The 22,805-nt window shown below is 40.7% G+C and overlaps 1 protein-coding gene across 10 annotated transcripts in view; it reads right to left on the bottom strand.

The window, feature by feature from the left end:
* The window catches only part of TBC1D5 (TBC1 domain family member 5), a 433,806-nt gene that overhangs the window by 183,534 nt on the left and 227,467 nt on the right, over positions 1-22,805 (bottom strand). For all 10 annotated transcript variants that reach the window (XM_053261522.1, XM_053261519.1, XM_053261520.1 and 7 more), the window contains 5 exons: positions 17,355-17,463; positions 16,095-16,184; positions 15,930-16,001; positions 9,165-9,232; positions 6,534-6,636 (listed from right to left, as the gene is read on the bottom strand). In XM_053261522.1, the coding sequence (XP_053117497.1) occupies positions 6,534-6,636; positions 9,165-9,232; positions 15,930-16,001; positions 16,095-16,184; positions 17,355-17,463 (442 nt within the window). The remainder of the gene's footprint in view (positions 1-6,533; positions 6,637-9,164; positions 9,233-15,929; positions 16,002-16,094; positions 16,185-17,354; positions 17,464-22,805) is intronic.

Raw genomic sequence — 22,805 nt, 5'->3', positions numbered from 1 at the left:
CAATGGAGGCGGAGAAAAAGCATTTCTTCGCCGCCCCCACCGCCACGGCGTACTCCCTAAAATGGGCTCTAGCCCGTGTTCGATCGGATTCGTGACGACTCTTCCTACAGTGTCGCTCCAGCCGTCGTCCGAGTTGCTTCATCACCCTAAGCTCCGAGGAAAACCAAGGAGCAGAACGGGCTCCACCAAGCCGGAGAGGGCGCTTGGGGGCAACCGTGTCAACAGCCCGGGCCATCTCTCCATTCCAGAGATCAACCAAGGCCTCGACAGGGTCACCAGCTCTGGACACTGGAAACTCCCCGAGGGCCGTCTGAAATCCAAGCGGATCCATAAGCCTCCGGGGGCGGACCATCTTAATCGGCCCACCACCCCTGCAGAGGGCAGACGGAGCAGTCGAACTAAACCCCACCAGGTGATGATCTGTCCATGACAAGGGAGTGATCTCAAATTCCACCACCTCAAGATCATTTATTTCCCGGTCGGCAAAAACCAGATCCAGAGTGTGTCCCGCCACGTGGGTAGGGCCCGATACCAATTGAGATAGGCCCATGGTTGCCATGGAGGCCATGAAATCCTGAGCTGCACCCACTAGGGGGGCCTCGGCGTGGACATTGAAATCCCCCAAAACAATAAGCCTGGGGGAACCCAAAGCCACCTCCGAGACCACCCCCGCCAGCTCAGGTAGGGAGACTGAAGTGCAGCGGGGTGGTCGGTACACCAGCAGAATCCCCAGCCTATCTCGGAGGCCCACCCTCAAGGACAAACACTCGAAATTCTGAGATTGCCTGACTGGGCACCTGGAAACGGGGAGGGTCTCTCGAAAGATGACTGCAACGCCTCCTCCCCGGCCCTTGAGGCGGGGCTGCTGCATGATCTGGAAACCTGGAGGACAAAGCTGAGAGAGACCAACCCCGCCCAGCGCATCCAACCAGGTCTCCGTCACGCATACCAGGTCAGCATGCTCATCCACAATCAGATCGTGGATGAGAGATAAGAACATAAGAACATAAGAACAGCCCTGCTGGATCAGGCCCAAGGCCCATCTAGTTCAGCATCCTGTTTCACACAGTGGCCCACCAGATGCCATTGGGAGCCTACAGTCAGGAGTTGAGGGCATGCCCTCTCACCTGCCATTACGCCCCTGCAACTGGTACTCAGAGGCACCCTGCCCTTGAGGCAGGAGGTGGCCTACAGCCCTCCGACTAGTAGCCATTGATAGACCTCTGCTCCATGAAGTCATCCAAACCCCTCTTAAAGCCATCCAGGTTGTTGGCTGTCACCACATCCTGAGGCAGAGCGTTCCACAAGTGGATCACAGTGGATGTTTTTGCGTTAACTGACCTGGCATTCAGCAGCAGCACCCTAATCCTCGAAGGAGTGTTCTCAGAGCTCCCTAGGGTCAGTGGGTTGGGAGAGGGGCCGGAAAAAGGAACAGGCCTCAATTGCCTGGGATGTGAGATTTCAGCGGCTGGCATAAAAGCCAGAGATGGACTGAAAAAGTGTGCCATGATACTACCTGCTGGAGTGCACCCAGCTCCCACAATTGTTACTTATTACTGCTTTTATCATCACAACAATCTTGTGAGGTAGGGTGGGAGAGAAAATGGCTGGCCCAAGCTTATTCAGTACAACGACAACTTCTGCTTTTGCTAACCAATAAGATTCATGGCTGTGTGAGGGTTTGCACCTGGGTCTCAGATGACCAATACTGGTCGTTAAGCAATAGTGGTCATTCTTGAGGGTAGTCATTTTGCTGCAGTGTCAAATATGTTGAGGTAGGTGAGCTTATTTAATAATACGTAGGCAGAACATTCTGGATGCCAAGAGAGGGCAATTAAACTGAACTCACTAGCACTTAGCATCATTAATAATTGCATAAAGAATGCTGAGTATTAGGTAGAAATGCTGCTCCATTAGTCTTCCTGCAGGATACACGTACAAGCTGGGAATACAGATGCTTTGGAATAAGCATCAACAGGCATTCCAGAAGCCTGACGGTATTACCAGCACACTAGTTATAAGGTATTTCTTGAAGCAGGAAGTTATTATTAGAACTAATTAAGAATATCAATCTATATAAAACAATATATAAACAATGTGTATTCACAAATAAAGACAATGCAGTTAACATCCCTGGTATCTCCAGGCTGGACTGAAAAAACTCAGTATGAAAGCCTGGAGAGCCACTGCCAGCCAGTGTTGACAATACTGAGCTAGATGGACCAATGGTCTGACTCAGTATAATGGAGTATCATACATTCATATATTCAACTGTGGGGACTGTAGTTGATATGGATAAAATAGTAGTATAAAATATAAAAATTGAGTTCATGTTAAAACAATTCATCACCACTCTGTAAATCCTTGCTATTGAAAGTAAATATTCATCAGTTATCAAATATAAATATTCAGTCACTGAAATGTCTCATATTTTCTTCGGCCTTTTTAGCTCCAGATCAACCATCTTCTAAATCACTGCACTGTGGAAATGCTACTGTTCAAAAACAGAGGTGAAAAGGTTTTCTTTGTTAATAGCCTGTAGGCTCACAAAATTGAACCTGTTCTTTTATCTGCCTATGTTCATTTAGCCCACCAAGCAGTCTTTATTAAAGCAGAGGCACCAGGCAGTCAAAGTTCATTAATACCATTTATATAATCTCTGCAGTTTCAATTAACTCAGCAAGACATTCTACTACATGATAACAGTCTCATTAATTCAATAAAATCCCATAACTATTAACAATATGGTCTATGTTAAACGGGGTGTCACCTAGTACAAAATAATAGCTTTAACAGCTTGTGAAGAAACTCAAAAGTTGTTTTTTTAAAAACTTGATCTGTCTAAATACTCAGTCCTTATGCATTAAGGTATTATTTCCTCATAAGGAATCTATAAGATTTTCTGTATAAACGGGATAGTTAAGCTACAGCAAAGATAAAAATATTACTTGCTAGTTAAATAAATCCCCCAGACTGCTATTCTTCTTATAATCTGTCTGTTCCTTTCAACACAGGTATAGGGCTGTGAAAACCTCCAGGGGTATTCAAGTTTGGCCTACTTCAATCCCTTTTGACTTGAAGCCAAGCATTGTCTGGGGGCTGAAGTGCAGTTGAAATTTTTTATTTGTAAAACCAAACTGGGCTGAGCCCTCTGACCTTTCACTTTGACCCTCCCACACACCTCTAACTACTTACCTGGACTGGCAGGGGTAAGGAGAAATGGCTCTAGTCTTTCTCCTTGCTCCCTGCCACAAGAGCACAAGTATCTGCATTCTGTCAGTTGACTTTTAGAGAGACACTTTTTTAAAAAAACACCTTTCCCATTAAGTAGCAGAACTTAATGGAATAGCAGAAGCACTCCTGGGCTTTGTAATAGTTTCTGAGGCTGAAGCAATGGCCACAGCCTCAGAAAAGATTACAGATAACAAGAACACTGTGCCATTTCCTTGGACTCCATGGAAAAAAGTTTATTTAACCACCCCCCCAAAGCCCCCACAAACCCTCAAGCTGCGGGACACAGGTGCTTGCGTTCTTGTGGCAGGGAGCAAAGAGAATGTTTCGAGCCTTTTCTCCTTACCCCTGCTCATCCTCTAGCCTGCCCTGCCTCTGCTGCCCTCATGCAATCAAGCACGTGATGCGCCTAGTCATCGGGACATGCTGAGGCCCTGTCCCCAGGCAAACATGGCTGCCACCTCTGAACTGAACTGAAGCAGGTGCGAGGTTGGCGAGTGGCAAGGCAGGCTGCTCACTGCTCACTTGGTGTACGCCGCCACTGGCTGCCACCACAGGGCCCGTCCAGGCACGGGGCACAGGGTGATGGCCCCAGCTGCCACGCCCTAAGGATGGGCCTGCTCCTGCCATTCCTGGATCCCTGATTTATATTGCTAACCAGACATGGCAAAATGGCCATTATGCCTGGACTGAAAACTATTCTTTGCACAGTATTCCTTGTTCCTGGGATCTAGTTTAAGTTCTTCAGTGCATTCCGGAGCTTAGAGGCCACATCTATTTTCTCACCTTGGGGCTGGTAAGTTCTATCAGCAGCACTGACTTCCACTGTCACTGGGATATCAGTGTCCCTGATTATTACAGTGCTTGTCCCTTCCTCCTGCAGCCAGTCTGCTGCTGTGCTTTGCTGTGCTGTACTGTGCTGCGATGACTCCTCCTGCCTGTGCATAGGAAATACCAGTAGAAACTCTGGGATATCACAATACTCTCCATCTCTTTCACTACAAGTCCTATATCTTCCTGTTCAAGCATAAGTTCATTATCTCTCCCTCCCCATTCTAGAGGTAGTCTTCCATTGGTAGTTCATTGTTCAGAACATTGCTTGTTTATAACACTGCTTCTAATTAGCGACAGCAAATTTCATATTACAGAATCTGGACACCCCATAAAGATACAGGGAAATAGATGTGCACAGATATTCTTAATCTTAATCTACAATCACTTCAATTTTCCCTTCATAATAATGGGCGTGCAGCCCAGATGAGATCCCCCAGTCCTCTGGGCCTGGGGAAAGCATAAACTCTGGACATTACTGGTGTTTGCCTTTAATTACCATATACCATATATTCCTGCGCAGAAACCAGTGCACAGCCTACAAATTGAAGGCTGGCTACTGCACAGGAGATAATTATTTAAAAAGATAGACTTTTCTAAGAGTAAAACAATGTGGAATGTTTTACTTTATGCATGATACAGAGGAACTACCAAAAAGACACCCACATGATGAGTGCTTCACCACCTCCCCACTCCAGTAATATGCAGGATCACTTAAGCAATGCCATGACATAATCAAGTTGTGTGTTTTTCTGATCTCACTCCACATCATTTATTGCTACTAGTTGTGATAATACACAGCTATTGTATTAACTTTTGTAAACCACCTTGAGATGTATTATGAAAAGCGGTATAAAAATTGAGCAATAAATAAAAATAAAATAAAATAAAATAGGGTAGGTGTTATTATTATGATCATTTATACAGGCAAACCTCTTTACTCACAAATTTTTTTATCTGTGGTTTTGCTTATCTGCAGTTGGGAAAATGACACCCAACCTCAGCATACGCAGGGGGAAAAAGGGGGGAGGATATCCTGACCTTGCATATCCGTGGGATGGGAGTGGCCAGAAATGACAGGGGAGGTCATTTCTGGCTGCCATTTTAGGGATCAGAGCCACAAAATGGCTCCTGGAAAAACAAACACACAAACAAACCCCATGATTTTCGGCTGTTTTGGGGGCACAAGCAGCAGCACAAGGTAAGAAGCTCCCCCAATGAAAATCTGCCATATTTTGGCTTTTGGGGGGCTTTTTTCTGCAAATATCAAGGTCTACCTTTATACCACTTTTCAACTTGAAAAGGTCTCAAAGTGGTTTACATAGAAAAAAGAATAATAAAGAGAAGATGGATCCTTCTTCTCAAAGGGCTTACAGTCCAAAAAGAAACACAAGGTAAACACCAGCATTGAATGCTGTGTTGGAGTCGTAAAGCACCTGTTTCTCCCTCTGCTTAACCCCGTAACCACCACAGTAAAGCCACAATGCCAGCCCTGCATAACAAATAGTTTTTTCTACATAAAAACATGTAAAACATAGGTAGGTTGTGAAGAATGTACCTGAGTATCGTAGAATGGCTGCTAACAGATATGCTACCTTTATGCATTTCAAGCAAAATGACTTTTGTTGATAAACCATTCTACTCCCTGTACTGTTTGTCTTTATCAATGAATATAATTTTCTTTGTTTGTCATAAAATTATCTATTACTAGATAAATTCAGACACAGACTTTTCAAGCAACTTCTTTTGGAAGCAGCACCTCAAGGCTGATTACATTCCCCTTGAGTGGATGCATGGCTTGAACACTTCTATAAATTCAGCAATATAAGATACTTTAATAAGAAGTATCATTTATTTTTGTATCTTTGCAGACATCACATACACACCACTGAAAAGCCCTTTTTTCTTTTTTACTAGTGGGTTTCAATATAATTCTGTAAGGACATGGCACTCATAATGGTATATCTATTGATAAAATTATTTAACTGGCTTGCACCATTTTGCACTGTGTTGTCTTGCTACAAGTACAGATAAAATGCCATTAATTACTGTTTCACTTGGTTTGATTACCAAAGACTAGGTAAATAACATATTTGCACTATTCCCACACAATAAATATTTGTTTATTTGGTACAAATATTTGCAATTTATGAAGAAGAACACAAAAATATTTCATTAGTTTTAAGTAGTAATACAAAGTTTTTTTTTAACTTGCTAAGAAGTTAGAAAATAAGATTTAGCAGAACTAAAGAAAACAATTTGTGGAAAAGTCTTATCTTGAGTGGGTAGCATATGTGCCTGAATAGCTTTCTTTCTTTACCACAGAGCTAACAAGCAGTTCTTTGATTGCCTAAGCCTTAGCATACAACTTTGGAGATAATAAAAACCTACGTTATTGTTCAATCAATTGTCAAACGTGGAAGAAAAAAATAGCAAGGCAATAGATACCACCTGTACGATAGTTTCATTACCTGTTTATAAAGTAACTGCTCATTTTCCCGAGCATAACAGAAAAGAACATCTGTAAGAATCTTTCTCACATTTTCTCCCTGGAAATACTGCATTTCAGGAAACCTGAAAAGAAAAGAAAAATCATTGATGTAGACCACAAAGCTCTCAGATTTGGCTTTGGTTTCTTGATTTATGATTTACAAATAGGCTTCTCTAGCAATGAAGCTGATATTTCCATGTATTCCTTCTTCCTTCACACATTACTGCGGCATTATTGGTGCTATATTTATCTTTCAAACACAGTGCTAATAACTGCATTATTTAGAATACTCTGCCATCTAAGGCGCAGTTCACATAAGAACATTTCTGAGCCTGATATCACCTGGGTAGGAAAACCACATCATTTGATTTGCATGAGATAAAAGTAAGCAGTAGTAATAAAGAAGAAATGTTAGGTTAGGCATTCCGCTTTCTAAGAATTTGCTTAAACTTAGATAGAAGTCTATTAAGATTTATACAGAAGTTCAACTGAAATTAATGATATTCGCTAGCAGGTAAACTCTTTTTAGAACGGGGGTATTGCAGAAGGTACAGATTCCATAGCACCACACATACACAGCAGGTTTGAGGGAAGAAATTACTCTACAAGTTCCTTCATTTATGTCCATAAAACTAATCACAGTCACAGATAATGAACTCTGTGGTGTGTGGTCAACATGTTGCACAGTATTATGGTGGTGGAAACCAGGAATTTGTACAAACGTAACAATATTGTAGCTGTGTCATGTCCAAATGTGCAAGCAGCACAATTGCACAATGTAACGGGCGTGAGCACAATCTAGACTGCTAAATGCTCTTGCACGAGCTCACAGGTTGCACAGCATGTTAGCACTGGCTTAGGTCTTAGCTATCACAATTGCATATGTGGAAACACTAGTCAGCAACACAAGCTCCTGATGCAGTGAATCTCTCTTGTGTATGAATACTGCATTTTCACAACACCCTTCCATGACCATAATGTTGCGCAACAAGTAGGCCAATGTTTTCTTTAGTAATGACATGGTGAATGCTAGGAGGAGAGCAGTCAAAGACTTCAAAAGGGAACTGAAGACTGTTAATACATCAGTTCCCTTTTGGATTTCCTACTGGATTTTAGTTACCACAAATTGGAGAGCTACAGAAAGCACAATGCTAAATAGAAACACAAACGTATAACTGCTGAAACTAGTCAATCATTTTAGAAAGCTGTACATGAGAATTTTCTATTTACTAACACTAATTAAAAAAGAGGAACACACACATCCTAAATGTCTCTTTTCTATAAATTTTCTATTTACTAACACTAATTAAAAAAGAGGAACACACACATCCTAAATGTCTCTTTCCTTTGCCCAAGTGCAAGCTGCTTGAAGTCTACATTCTTTTTACAATGAATCCATAAGTGGCGTAACTATCACTATCCAAAGTTTAATTCCTCAATTATGACTTAGATATTTATATAATCTTAAACATCCTGAACTGTTCCCATTTAAAAACAAAAAATACCATCTGTGAGAATTTACATGAAAGCATACTCAGATTTTAATTATACATCTAACAGCATAAATGCATTTGAACATACATCTAGGGCAGAGGCATACAAAATAAAGTAATAAGGGGTGTCAATATTTCCTGCGCATTGTTTTGTTCTTTGCATATCAATTCTCTAACTAGAAAAGGTATTTGATTGAACTCTGAATTTAAAATCCATGAGATTCAATTTCTTCATTTCAAATTTCAGTGCTATCCACAGAGTAGTAACAAGTAATTGAGTTTAATTGGAGTTACTCAGTGCAATCAGTGTTCTAACTCTGACAAAATATTTTCCGGAACTAAGTTCTAGCTTTGATAAGTTCCTTAACAGGAATGACCTAAGGGCTAAAGAGATGAAAGAATATTCACAACGATAAGAAGGAAAAAAAATAATCAGGCATCTCTGACAGTAGGAGAGTAATACACAAAAATAGAAATGCTAAATTCCTCTAGATGAATGACATTTCTCACTAATTACACATCACTTTTTATTGATTAAGTGTTAAGAATTACAGAAAATCATCTGTTCAATCTTGTATTATAAACATAATTTAGTCACAAGATCTGTCAGTTCCTCTTCTTCTTTTTTCTTTTACTGAAACTGTGTTTTTAATAAAATCATAATGTAAGATCTCAACATATTAGTTTACAATAAACCTCACTTCAATCATTCAGATTTAAACCAAGAAAGACAACTTAAAACCTCCTTCATAAATCTTGATCGTTGTGCGTTATGACCCTATTAAAAAATCACTTCTAATTATTGGGCCAGCATCATGCCCATACTCTACTATACTCAGGACTTTCAATACCTTGAAGGCCTGATTTGTGCAAGGGGTAGGTTAAAAAACTAAAAATAAGTAAATGTACGGCCCTGTGTGCTATATCTGGTTCCCTATAGCAATGCTCTGCAACAGATGTGCTAATTCATATTTGGCTGTTATGGGGGTGAGTGGGGGGGGGAGGAACAAAGCACAAGGCTGTGGTGGGCTGGTTGCGACCTCTGGGCCAAAAGTTGCCTGTCCCTAAAGTAGAACAACTAGTTTCTGGAATTTTATAAAAGTTTTAAAGATACATACGTTCTTGTCACATCTTGTTCAATCATTCCACGAAGTTCTTTGTCCTGAAAAAATTTATTCCAAAGACTCTGAAAAGGACAGAAAATTATGTAAAACATGAGATAATATTGATGATTTGCAAGCATTTGGCTGCTTAAAAGTAGGCTTTATCCATGAAGATCAGGTGTGGAGAAGGTTAGACTTAACTTACAAGATTTGAACAAAAAGGGTAGTACTGAATAGTGTTCATGTATTAGGCTTAGGCTGCAATCCAGAGAGCATCAAGTGTACTTAACTTACAGGTTTTGAAGAAAAAAGGGTAAAACTGAATAGTGTTCAAGTATTACCTGTAGGCTGCAATCCAGAGAGTACCAAGTGTACTAAGTTCCATTGAAAGAAGAAGGAATTCACTTTCTGGGGCATATCTTTCTTTGAACTGAACCCAGTGTCTACCAACTTACAAATGAACCAACATGCCTTACAAATAGGATATTCAATGATGAGATAAAAACATAATTGAAGATTTTTGCAGTGCATTAATGTTATGAGGTTTGGAAATAGCCACTGAACAATGGAATATTCCATGGGAACAGTAGCTAATTGTAAAAAGAATTGGGTAATTTTTGATTTCATGATATAAGGCATAGCAGTTTATCTTGCACAGTCTCGGAAACTAAGCATACTTAATGTAGCAAGATAAGTAGGTAATATATTATAATATCTTGACATACTGTGTTTGATTTACTGTACTTCCTGTGCACTGTGTTCCTGTTCTTGACCTCTCTTCTTCCTGCTCAGAGACATCTCATATTTTGATGCTGTGTGGGCCTTAAAACTGTGGTTTTAATCCTATTTTAAAATCTATTGTTGAGGGTTAACCCTAGGTCATGATCTTGAGACTAGACTCAGTCAACTGGACCCTAATACTATTGTAGCTAGCTCCTTTTCTTTCTGTTTCTAGCTTGCATAATGCACAGTAAAGCTTATTTTTATCTCTTTTTTAATTTCTATACTGCTCTTTATCCAAAGACTTCAGCACTAAGGGTGTGCATGGAACTGGTTTGGCCAGTATAGTTCAAATTTGGGCTGAATTCAAACTGACCTGGTTCCAGCCAAACCGGGATCACTCCTGCCTGGCCACTGAACCAGACCGAACCAGTTTGTGGGCTGGTTTGGGGATATACTTGTAAAAGGGAATCTGGCAAGGATTCCCCTTTATATGTACAGAGGGGCTGGTGTACGTAAGTAAGGCTGGTGGGGTGGGGAAGAGAGAAAATATACTTTGTACTTTATATGTGGTGGTGGAGACATTGGAGGTGGCAGTTGGAGATGGCAGGGGCTCCTCCAAACCCATTGCCAGTCTCCTAAAGGACAGCAGGGGCTCTTCCAAACTCATTGCCAGTCACCTGAAGGACAGCCCAGGCCAGCTGCAGCCTGGTTTGGACTTCCGCACCAGTTTGGGCCTCCAGCAGTCCGGGCTGTCCTTCAGAAGACCAACTGTGGAGGGTGAAGGAGCCCCTGCTGCCAACCTCCAACGCCTCAGATGTCTGTGCCACAACAGATATGAAGTATCTCTGGGTCATTTCAGAGAGACCACATCACTCCTTTGCTGATGGAGTTACACTGGCTGCCGATAGGTTTCCGGGCAAAATACAAAGCTCTAGTTATAACTTATAAAGCGCTAAACAGCTTAGGTCCTAGGTATTTAAGAGAGCATCTTCTTCACTATGAACCCCACTGCCCATTGAGGTCATCTGAAGAGGTCCGTCTCCAGTTACAACCAACTCATTTGGTGGTCACACAGAGATGGGCCTTCTTGTTTGCTGCCCTGAGATTGTGGAATGCGCTCCCTGGTGAGTTACGATCCCCCCCATCTCTGTCAATTTTTAAAAAACATTTGAAAACCCATTTTTTAACCCAAGCTTTCTCAGGTTTTAAAAAAATAAATACTGTTTGTTTAGTTTTATGGTTTTTAAATTATTGTTTTAACTTTTATATGTGTTGTTATATGTTGAACTGTTTTAACTTTTATTTGTATTTTAATTGTTGTTAGCCACTCAGAGACGTAAGTTTGGGTGGGGTATAAATTTGATAAATAATAAATAAGTAGCCTTTCTCTTCCTCCTACTCACTCCTGGCCTTACTATAGGGACTTCCCCTTCTTTACTTTTAAAGGGGAATCCTTGCCAGATTCCCCTTTACAAGTATATCCCCAAACTTTAGAACGGAGGCTGGTCAATTCAAACTTAGACCGGCCGAACTGAGATGGTTTGATTTGAACCATGGTTTGAATTGAGCCAGCTCACACATCCCTTCTCAGGACAAAGTTGTAATGATTTTTTTAAAAAAATGTGTTCAGTTCTGAACCAATTATCCACTTATGAATATGGTGGAATGGGGGGGGGGGGCTCAAGAAATTGTGGTACCTGAGCAAGGTGCCACATGCTGCCTTGCTCCATGACCCTGGCGGGGCCCAGCTCCCTTTCAAAGCCAACTCTGCAAGCTTTTAAAGTGGCACAGAGGAAGGTAGGTTGCCAGCAGTATCCTTTTCTCTCCATGTTTCTTGCAAGGATGATGATGGGAGGTGCTCCTTGAAAGGTTGAAAGGGTCAGGTTGGTCATGAAGAATTGCTCTGATTGTATTAATGTGGGGTGTGTGTGTGGGGGTGGATCTCACTGCCCTGCTGGTGCCCCAATAATCTGCAGCCTGAAGTGACCACCTCACCTTGCCTCATGAAAGGGCTCCTTAGGCTAGAACTTTATGGAATGTGTTGCTGCTGCCAGAACTAGCAAAACTGTGTCTCCTTTTCCTCTTTCCCTTAGTAACACTTAGTAATACAGTATTTTTAATGAGGCCTCACCATGCTCCAACTCCCCCCACTCCCCATTTCAATCTACTGGCTGTTTGTGAGGTGGGGAAATGTACAATGTGGTGACGTCACATACCACATTCTGTATTCCTAGACATTATTAGGGAAGAGAGGAAGAGGAGATGCAAGGCTGATGCACATCTCCAACGTCTAATTCCAGCCAAACTGTTATGATAAATCTACAACAAAACATTTACAGAACCGCTCAATAACCTCATTGTCCAATTAAAGCCAACAGCTAGTCCTGAGATATTTTTACAATTCTACAGCTGCAGACATTTGCAGGAGCCCCTGATCAGTATGCATACAAAGCTCAAACAACATGGTTTGGTTCACTGGAAAGTAACAGAAAACAAGAATCTTCCCAAAATGTTTCTGAGTACGAGGTCACTAGACAGTCCAATATTTCCCCTAAGCACTGTATATTGCTTCAAAATAATAAGCCATATTAGTTCAGCAGGCAATATATCAACAATATTGGTTCCACTTGATATTCACTGGAAGAATTAATCATGGTATATTCAGCTGTTTTTAAAATTGCAGAAATGCTTAAGTAAAAGAGCTGATGACTAACATTTATTTTAAATGAATAAGAACAGGTGGCAACTCTCTGAGAGAATGAAACCAAGTCCCAGCTCTGATCTCTGCTCATCAAGATGGCATCAGCTGAGAGTGATAAATGCACAGCATGCTCCACTTCTGGAAAAGAGCATCTTCAACCCATTTTGTCAGTTTAGAGAAGATGCATCAAGTGAAATATTCTCATGGCTACTTGAATACTGGACCTCAAGGTGAATCTGAACCAAAAAACCACAACCACTCACCCACGAGATGCAAGTCAGAGTATTTATAGTTTGTATAAAACTTGGCCCTGACAAAATGCTGACTTGGGAATGATGGAGAGTACAGCACCAGGCACAAAGCTCACAGCAACAGTGTCCCCCTATCAGTGTTCCCTCTAAGGCGTGCTAAATGTTTTGTTTTTTTAATGTTGCTCAATAAATTTTAGATCCCACTCAGGTTGAATCAGGAAGGCCCCATTCTGAATACATGTGTGCACACACTGCCTTGATACTGCCGCCCAGAACAAAATTCATTCCGCACACAGATGCAAAAAATGAGAGAGAACACTGATCCCTATGCAGCTACTGGGTAATCATGCAAGATATTCCCCTCAGGGGACGAAGCCGTTCTGGGAAGAGCAGAAGGTTTCAAGTTCCCTCCCTGGCTTCTCCAAGATAGGGCTGAGAGAGATTCCTGCCTGCAACCTTGGAGAAGCCGCTACCAGTCTGTGAAGACAATACTGAGCTAGATAGACCAATGGTCTGACTCAGTATATGGCAGCTTCCTATGTTCCTATGTAACAAGAGACCATCAAAGATAAATATGTCTCTGTCTGTCTGTCTCTCTTTTACACACACACACACACACACACACACACACACACACACACACACACACACACACACACAAACACTCTCTCTCTCTCTCTCTCTCTCTCTCTCTCTCAAACTTTGATTGTATTGTCTGATACCAGTACATTGGGCTAGGTAGGCAACCTTAACTGGGGTCTCAGAAAATCTGTTAGGGATGTTGTGAAAATGGTTCATGGAGGTTGAATTTCTTACTGTTACTAATGGAATATATGCTGCTATTTAAGTTATGAGGTTTAAAAAAAAAATCCCATTCTAGTTTTTCTAATGTTTAAGTTATATATTTTAATTGTTAATTTTCTCACTTTTTTAGATATTCTAATGTATTTTGTAAAGTCTTGTAATTGCCCAGGGAGTTCAAAGGATAGAAAATAAGAATATATTTAATTTATAATAAAATGAATTTTGTATGAGGAGAGAAAACAAAAGAAAAATATGTTTATTTTCATTAAAATCATGTGAATTATATTCACTCCGCAAACCACCCACTGTTTCAGGTTACTGACTAGCCAAGGTATGTAAGACCATAAGAACAGCTCTGCTGGCTCAGGCCCAAGGCACATCTAAGTCCAGCTTCCTGTTTCACACAGTGGCTCACCAGATGCCGTTTGAAGCCTACAGGCAGGAGTTGAGGGCATGTCCTCTCTCCTGCTGTTACTTCCTGGCAACTGGTATTCAGAGGCATTCTGCCTCTGAGGCTGGAGGTGGCCTATAGCCCTCAGACTAGATGCTGGACTTGGCTTATTAAGACCAAGGTTCAAATGTTAGGTGAGCTATAAACTCACTGGAATAAGTGACTCTCACTCAAACTTAATTGCTCATCTGTAAAATAGTAATGGATATCTTTCACAAATATCCATTATGAGGATTATTTATATATGCAGTGATTGTTTCCTCCCATATGTGCCTGCCCAGTGACTGAGATTTTCTGGGAGGTACTTGCTTGGAGTCCCACCCCTCTCTGAGGTGACTCAATGTGACCTCAGACAGGGGCTTCTTAGTGATGGCACCTATACTTTTGAATCCCCTGCCCTTTAGATTCACCAGGCCTCCTTTCTCAGACAAGTTAAGATTTTGCTATTCCGTCTAGCATTTTTTGATCTGTGGTCTTGGACCTCTTGTCTGCTGGGAGTATTTTCTGTTGTAGTTGTTCAGTGTATTGGTTTTAAATGGTTGGTTATGTTTATTGTATTTTATTGCCATTTGCTATTTTAAACTGTGTGTGTGTGTACACACACACACACACACACATATACTGTACTGCCTTATAGTTCTAATTTGTTGAAGAAAGGCAGTATCTAAATATAAAATAAAATAAAATTAAAAAATAAAACATTTCTGCAGAAACATATTCATATTTAAGTAATAACTATCCTATCAGCATGCATACTTACTTATTTTCTATTGGTGCTAATCTTGTGATCTTGAAAACCCACCAATATGCACCTTTGGTTATAGAATTTAGAACAAATATGTGAGGGATGACATGTATGCTGATGAACAGCTATGTCCAGAGATAATTGTTGGGGAAGCCCATATCTTCCCAAGGCCTGCTTAAGTATTGTGTGCCAGGAAGAAAGGAGCCAAAACCAGAGGTGTTCATATTATGAGCTCCTGAAGAGACCAGTTCTGACCTGAGACATGCCAACTCTATCTGTTATGCTTTGTAACATTTATTGTGCTGTTGTTTAAGTACGTAAATAATTCTAAACCACCTTGATCACTTGGCAAGTTGGTGGTATATAAATGCAACGACCCCCGCCCCAAGTGCCATGATCTATTGCCTGTTGATGGACACAGAAAAATCATTTTCTAGTGGGTCACAATAGCTTTATGATATTCCTTGTTGTAACGGTCCTATTGGACAAGAGATTCCTTGTCAACCTGTTGAATCTGCACAGCTTGCACATCTAGTTGCACATCCTGTTTTGACTAAGTTTTTTCAGCCAGCTGCAGGATGTACACGCTTTACCCTACAATGCAGTGCAAACAAGGAATCATTACTATGGGTAGCTCCACAATGAAGGCAGGGTTTTTTCTTTAGCAGTGGATTCAACAGGGTTCCATAGTCCTGGCATATGTTGTATTTTATGCATCCATCTGCCAATGCCGCTTCCCAAAACATCAAAAATATAAGTTTTCACATGTGCAACCTAACTTGCTAGAAGAGAGACTATTTAAAAAGTCTTCTTTCCAACTACCCACTTCCCATCAAGTCGTACTTGGCGACAGTTTGCAACATTTTCTGTGTGAAAGCATATTTAACTGCAATCCCAGGCAAGTCTCCTCAGCAATAAGCTGAGTTCACTGAGTTCAATGAGGCTTACTCCCAGGTAAATGGGTATAGGACTGCAGCGTTAATCTCATTTTGATAAGACATACACAAGCATATTTTTGTACTCGCCACGTGATTTAAGAGTAAAGATTATAAAATAATGTTGTATAAACAAGGTCAATACAGGATAAAAAGGAGGTTATAATTACCCCTTCATCTTGTGAGAGTGGGTTGTTGATCATCAAGTCTTGCTGTCCAGCTTTCCTAGGGTTTGTAATATGCTGTGGAAAGGAATAAGACCTTCAATTTTAGACTCTCTCATATTAGGCATATGGAAACATGGAGTCAGAATATTTGTTCTAAATTCAACTTACTATTTCTTTAATCTTGTCATATAATGTTCTTAACTTTGTTGTTTTATTGATCCATTGACTTCTGTCAGCAGGGAGAACATTCAGGAACAGCTATAAATTAATTGAAACGTTGATTGGTTAGTAATTTGTATGCTGCATCCACTAAGGACTAAACCACACATTATGACGTGATTGCTATTTGGGGCGGGGGGAGGAGGTTGTGAGGGCCAGCCACGAAGGGTGGGTGGTGGAATCCAGATTAGGACTGCACGGGGGTGGGTGGGGGCTTTGCCTTTACCAGGGTCTTGATCTGGACTACCCCCATGGAGCTGAGAGGGGCAAAATAAGCATGCAAGGGTCAAATATATATTCCTGTCATAATTTGTGATCTGGCCCATGGACACAGTTTTTAACCAGTTAATATATTGAAGATAGTTACCAGTTAAATTGGTTTTTAGCTATGCAATACAGAAAATTGACATGATCATTTTCTGCAAGATGTTATGAGTTGCTTCAGTAGCATCTGTCAAAGCCAGCAAAAAGCATCCTGCTTAGGTGCCTTGCAGTTACACTATACCTTTAATTCACATTGCACAGGAACACTGCCAAGCTCTTCACAGTGTACCACTGTGCTTCCTCTTTGTAACTCATGTAGTAATCTTGACAGACTTACCTTAGACTTCATTTGCTTAACTTACTGCTTGTCTTTGGCTCTCCTTCCCAGTTTGCTTAACTCAATCCTACAAGGGACAAAGCTTTCCCTGAATTGCGTACAGTTCCACCTAATACAATAAAGCCCTGTACAATGTATTTTTAAACCACTAGGAAATCCTGAACTACTGTTTCTGGGAAGGAATTATATAAATATTTGGCTGTAGTGAGCATATCCAATATTTACGCACATACTGTGAACACACAAGCAAATTGTTAGATTCTCCCATCTATACAGACAAAAGATAAAGGGAACCTCTTTAAAAGAGAGGAGTTTTTTTGAAAGTCTCAAAAGGCAGTTGCAGTGTTCAGGGTAAAAATACTGATTTGACTGAATATTTCACTATGAAGCAAGGGTGTTTCACAGGATTCCTTCAACATGATCAGGAATTCAACGATAAGATATGTCAAGTTAGTAATTGTCATCTGAATGAAAAAAGAGTTAGAGGAACACTGGGGTGAAATCTCTTGGAAAATTCAAGGATACTTTACAACAGCAATCTTCAAGTGCATCAGGTAATGTGTTGATATATTACAACTACAAGCTGTAAATAAATATTTTCCTCTTACCTTCCAGCAAACACTACGGAACCTGCTGCTTCTCAGCTGCCCATTAATCCCCTTCAGTCGTATTGTTGCCAAGTAATTGTTGTTTACAAATAATTCTTCCCATTCTTTACTACATGGAACAAACAAGAAAAAAGAACTTTAAAAATTATTATTAAAGACTTAGCTGACTGCAAAGCAATATAACATGAAGTAATTTTGGGTAAACAAAAAGAAAGGAAGTTTTAAATGTATATATTTAGCAGTGTGCTATTTCTAAACGCATGGTTGTCTTTTTGGACACATTTCTTCCCTGGATTTAATGAATATGTAGATCACTATAATTATGCCAGCTACTGAAATTCATAATGTCTGTGGAGGCTATTCCATTTCCTCTAGAATGTTGGTACTGCAGTTCAGTGAATAAACAAGAAAAATGAATATTAATATAAGCACATTTGGGTTTCATCCATAGATAAAACAGTACCTATTTAAAAGAATACCTAATTTCAAAATATGAACAAGGAAGTATCGTGTTGACTATTACTTCTTCACATGACACATTCACTTAAAATGAAGGTTCTTTTCTTCATAACATCAAGCTGGGCAGTTAAGCATAATAGAAGATGACTTCCGTTAACTTTTAGTGCTATTTACTATTGCAATCTCTTCCAATTCTTTCTACATGATCAGTTTTAAAATTTTAACAGGTGCTAGCAATTTTTTTAAAAAATTAAAAACTCACTGTATAAACTGTTAAAGGCAAGCTTGAGTACCTTGCAGAACCTACGGCTGACTAGATAAACAACCTAAATATGCCTCCTAGGCACAGAGACACCAGGGGCCTAACACCTGTGCTTCATTAATGTACAAGTAAATCTACTCTTCTGGGAAACAATTGGAAATTAATTGTCCCAAACCATTTAGTGAATCTGAATACAAGAATTAAACTATATATTTCCTCTATTTCCACTGAATTGAATCTCTAGAACACTACCACCCACTCACCTGAGGTTCTAAAGTGAAATAGCCCAAAGACTCTTAGTCACAGGAATGTCAACATTAATTCCAGTAAAAAATAAAAACCTTTCAACTAGTGCACTTCTCAGAGGAGTAAGATGCAAAACATAGGGTCTGGGGAGGTTTGAGGTTATGAAGTAAAACTGTGATAGCGGGCCAGCATCTCTTCTTAGCTAGTCAGTAAGTATGACACAAAATGTTTGTCTAGTGCCATGATTACCACTCGTAGTGAATGTTCTTTCATTTGATAAAGCTGTTTCTCCCTATCCTACAACCGGATAAACATTCCCAGAAGGGAGGAATAGATACTTCATCTCCTTACTTCCCAAGACTTCTGCATGCTAATTACAATTCCCTGTGGATGGGAGTACTTCAAAAGAATGCTCCACTTTTGTATGTGATTCCAGATCTGAATGCTTAAAGTTCCCAGAGGTGGGGAGAGGAGAAGGAAGAACCACTTGGAACTGACCTAAGTTAGACAGGGTCTATAAGTTATTTGGATATGTATGGATATGTAAAGGTATGTTCTACACAGATGTCATCTTCAGTTTTAAATAGCTGAAATATTTTATTTATTTATTTAAAAGTTCTTATATACCACCTCCTCCAAAGACTCTAGGGGGTGGACAACAACAATACCAATACCAATAAAAAATAAAAATAAAATAAAATAAAGGGCAAACACCTGGCAAAACAGGTAGGTATTAAGAAGGGCCTTAGAAGCAGCTAAGGAGGAGGCTGAATAAATCTGGAGGGGGAAAGAGTATCCCAAAGAAGAGGGGCAGCACAGAGAAAGCCCTCCTATGGGCTCAGGGACCGCACACTACACCAGGGCCCAGGACACTAAGGAGGGCCAGCTGAGAAGACCTCATGGGATGGGATACAATCGGCCAAGAGAGGCAATCTTGGAGATATACAGGTGTTAAGCCCATACGGATTTTGTAGGTGAGAACCAGCACTTTATATTTATTTATTTATTTATTTGATTTTTATACCGCCCTTCCAAGCTGGCTCAGGGCAGTTTACAATTAAATAACAGAAATCATTAAAAACAATTAAAACAGAATTATAAATATAAACACCAATTTAAAAACATCTTAAAAAACAAACTATCAAAACAATTAAAACCCTAAAAACCAGGATAACATTAAAACAATTAAAACTAATTAAATACCCTGAAAGGCCAGGCCAAACTTTGAATTGGACCCAAAAGCGAACAGGCAACCAGTGCAGAGAGCATAAAAATGGTGTGACACTATCAAATCTACATCCACCCATGAGAAGCCGGGCTGCTGCATTCTGAACTAGTTGAAGCTTCCAAAGGCAAACCTAGGTAGAGCGCATTACAATAATCCAAACGAGAGGTAACAAATGCATGAGATACTGTTGCCAGTGCCTGCTGGTTGAGAAAAGGCTGTAACTGGCAAACCAGCTGAAGCTGGGCAAAGGCATCCCTGGCCACTGCCTTCACCTGCTGTTCAAGCAGGAGCTATGAGTCCAGAAGGACCCCCAGATCATGAACCATATCTCTCTAGGGAAGCACAACCCCGTCAAGAGATAAACTCACAAATGGCAATTGGCCAGATTGCAAACTGAACAAGAGCAACTCGGTCTTGGAGGGATTAAGCCTGAGCATGTTTTGGCCCATTCAGGTCCTGGCAGCCTCTAGTCACTGAGCCAGCACATGGACAGCATCACCTGTTTGGCCAGGGGTAGAGATATAAAGTTGAGTATCATCAGCATATTGATGAAAACTTACCCCAAACCAATGGATATGCAGGCCCAGTGGCTTCATGTAGACGTTAAAAAGGATGGGAGCAAGGACCGAGCCTTGTGGAACCTCACAAGAAAGGAGCCAGGCCAAGGTGTAGAACCCACGATCAACACCGACTGGAATTGCCCAGTGAGATAGGACCGAAACCACTGAAGAACAATGCCCCCAAGGCCCAGCCCACTTAAGCACTCCAGAAGGATAGCATGGCCGATGGTATCAAAGGCCGCTGAGAGATCAAGGAGGACTAAGAGAGGTGAGCTTCCCACGTCAAGCTTCCCACGTTACGATACAGGTCATCCAACAGGGCGACCAATGCCGTTTCATCGCTGTGCTGTGGCCTAAAACCTGACTGGCAAGGATCCAGGTAATCAGTTTCCTCCAGGACTCTCATCAACTGAGCACACATCACCTTCTCCAAAATCTTACCAAGAAAAGGAAGATCGGAGATCGGACAATAGATATCCAGATTATCAGGATCGAGAGAATGCTTATTCAGAAGAGGGTAGACCACCGCCTCTTTAAGGGCGGATGGAACAAACCACGCACAAAGAGAGGAATTAACCATCTTCCAAAGACCCGAGACCTTGAGAACCAGCAATCCAGTCACCTGGTCCCAGGGAAGAGGAAGGAAGGTCAGAAACAGAAACCTGACACAAATTGCAGGGATTGCTACCCCTAAGCTGGCTAACCAGTTTCCTCACACCATACCTCCTGAATCCTGACACTGTGGGAATAGGCGCCTCAAATCTCCCACCTCAGATAATATCTAGCTGGGTTTTCTATCTGGAATCATTAAATGACCATAACGGCTAAACTTAGGGCTAAACACTGTAGTTTGGCTAAACATAGCTCAGGTATTGATCCTATTTTACAAGAGGAAGAATGCTTATGAAATCATATAGTCTGTGTCCCTATTACCTACTCAAATAACTTTTGTGCTTATAGTCCTGTGCAAACCAAATTCATAGCACATGGGGTGGTCCCAGGGGACCCAAACAGGTCCCCCCCCAATCCACCATTTTATCTCAAGATGGCAGCCACTTAAAGTATAGACAACACTCTTTTGTAATCAACTGTGCTGACAGTTGGGTATAAACCAGATTAACATAAAAAGGGAAGAGGTCTTAAGAGTCACCATGTTAAAAGAACTGGAAAGTAGCCTCCATTAGCTCTGCTCAGAACTGTTTGTTTGATTGATTGATTGAGTGAATAAATGAACTTGCACTTCTGAGGAAATGGTAACATGGCCTTGCATTCTGCTAAGCATCTTGCTCTGTTTAGCTAAGTCAGAGTTTAGTTAGCCGATTATGAATTTTACACTGATTTTATTTCCAAACATTTGGCTTGGTATTTGTCACACTGCTATAACGTTAATAAATAATCTGAGGGAGAGGTGAACAAGTGCAGAGATTACACCAAATTTTTCAGAATGTCAAATACTAAATCTAGTTTTGAAGAGCTCCAAAAGTTTCTTTTCAAATTAAACTGCGGGAATGGACATCAGAATAGGAAGAATAAAATTATACACACTGAGGCAATAAATCCTAATTTCACAGGAGATATGAACCAGTAATGATGGCGATATGAAACACTAATAAGTAACTGGGTGAGAGATGTTCATGTCATGGTGGACAGTTCTATGAAAACATCAACTTAGTATGGAGCTGCCAACAACAGTGAAAAAGGTAAACCACATACGAATATGACAAATATTTACATATAGCTTTTCAACAAAAGTTCGCATGCTAAGTATTACTAGGAAAAGGATTGAAAGTACTACATGGCTTGGGGTTAGGGATATCTGTCCACCACCTCCTCATATGAACCTGCCAGGGCCCTCTTTTTGTCATCCCAGGCCCTACCCATGGCCCTGCCAGTAACAGAGATCTGACTGGCGGGACTAGAGACAGGACCTTTTCAGTTGTGGCCCCTTGGACACCCTCTCAGAAGAGCTTTGCCATGCTCCCTCCCTCAGGGTCTTTGAGAAATTGCTGAAGACCCATCTTTTCAGAGAGGAGTTTTAACGTTTTAGCTGTAATTATATCTGAAGGGTGTTTCACTTATTAACTTTTAACATTTTACTTCTAATTTTAAATTTTTGTTTTAACTGAGAGTTGTCTTTAGTTTCTATTTTATCAGTTTTATATCCTTATAGTGTATTGGTTTTACTCTGAGCAATAGTGTATACATATTTTAAGGTATAAACATTTTAAACAAACAAACAAACAAATCGGACAGTGTCCTAATTCTTTCATACAGATCTGGTTGAGTTCACACAAGCACAAGGTTTCTGATTAAAAAGTTAATCAGGACAGCAAGCCCTGTGAAGCTGATTATGAGAATCCAGAATTTCAAGGCAATCTTAGTCAAACCACTCTGGTTAACCAGCATTTAAGCAGGACTGAATTCTGTTTATGTGAATTATCCTGGTTAAATGCTGGTTAACCAGAGAGATATGTCATCTTTATGAAGTTTTATAAAATTATGATGGTGTAAAAAAAGTGAATTTCCCCCATCCTCTCATAACATCAAAAATCAGTGTCTTCCTTAATTAATACTAGCCGATCCGGCGCAGAGCATCTGAGCCCTTAGTCCCCCAACATTGCCACTTTTTTGCTTGCAGCCCCCACCGCATTCTTCCTAGCCACCCTTCTTCTTCTCCCCTGCCCGCAGCCACTGTG

The sequence above is a fragment of the Hemicordylus capensis genome, chromosome 6 (genome assembly GCF_027244095.1).
Source record: "Hemicordylus capensis ecotype Gifberg chromosome 6, rHemCap1.1.pri, whole genome shotgun sequence".
NCBI classification, from domain to species: domain Eukaryota; kingdom Metazoa; phylum Chordata; class Lepidosauria; order Squamata; family Cordylidae; genus Hemicordylus; species Hemicordylus capensis.
Note: the sequence above shows the minus strand (reverse complement) of the source record. Positions and strands in the feature narration are given on the sequence as shown.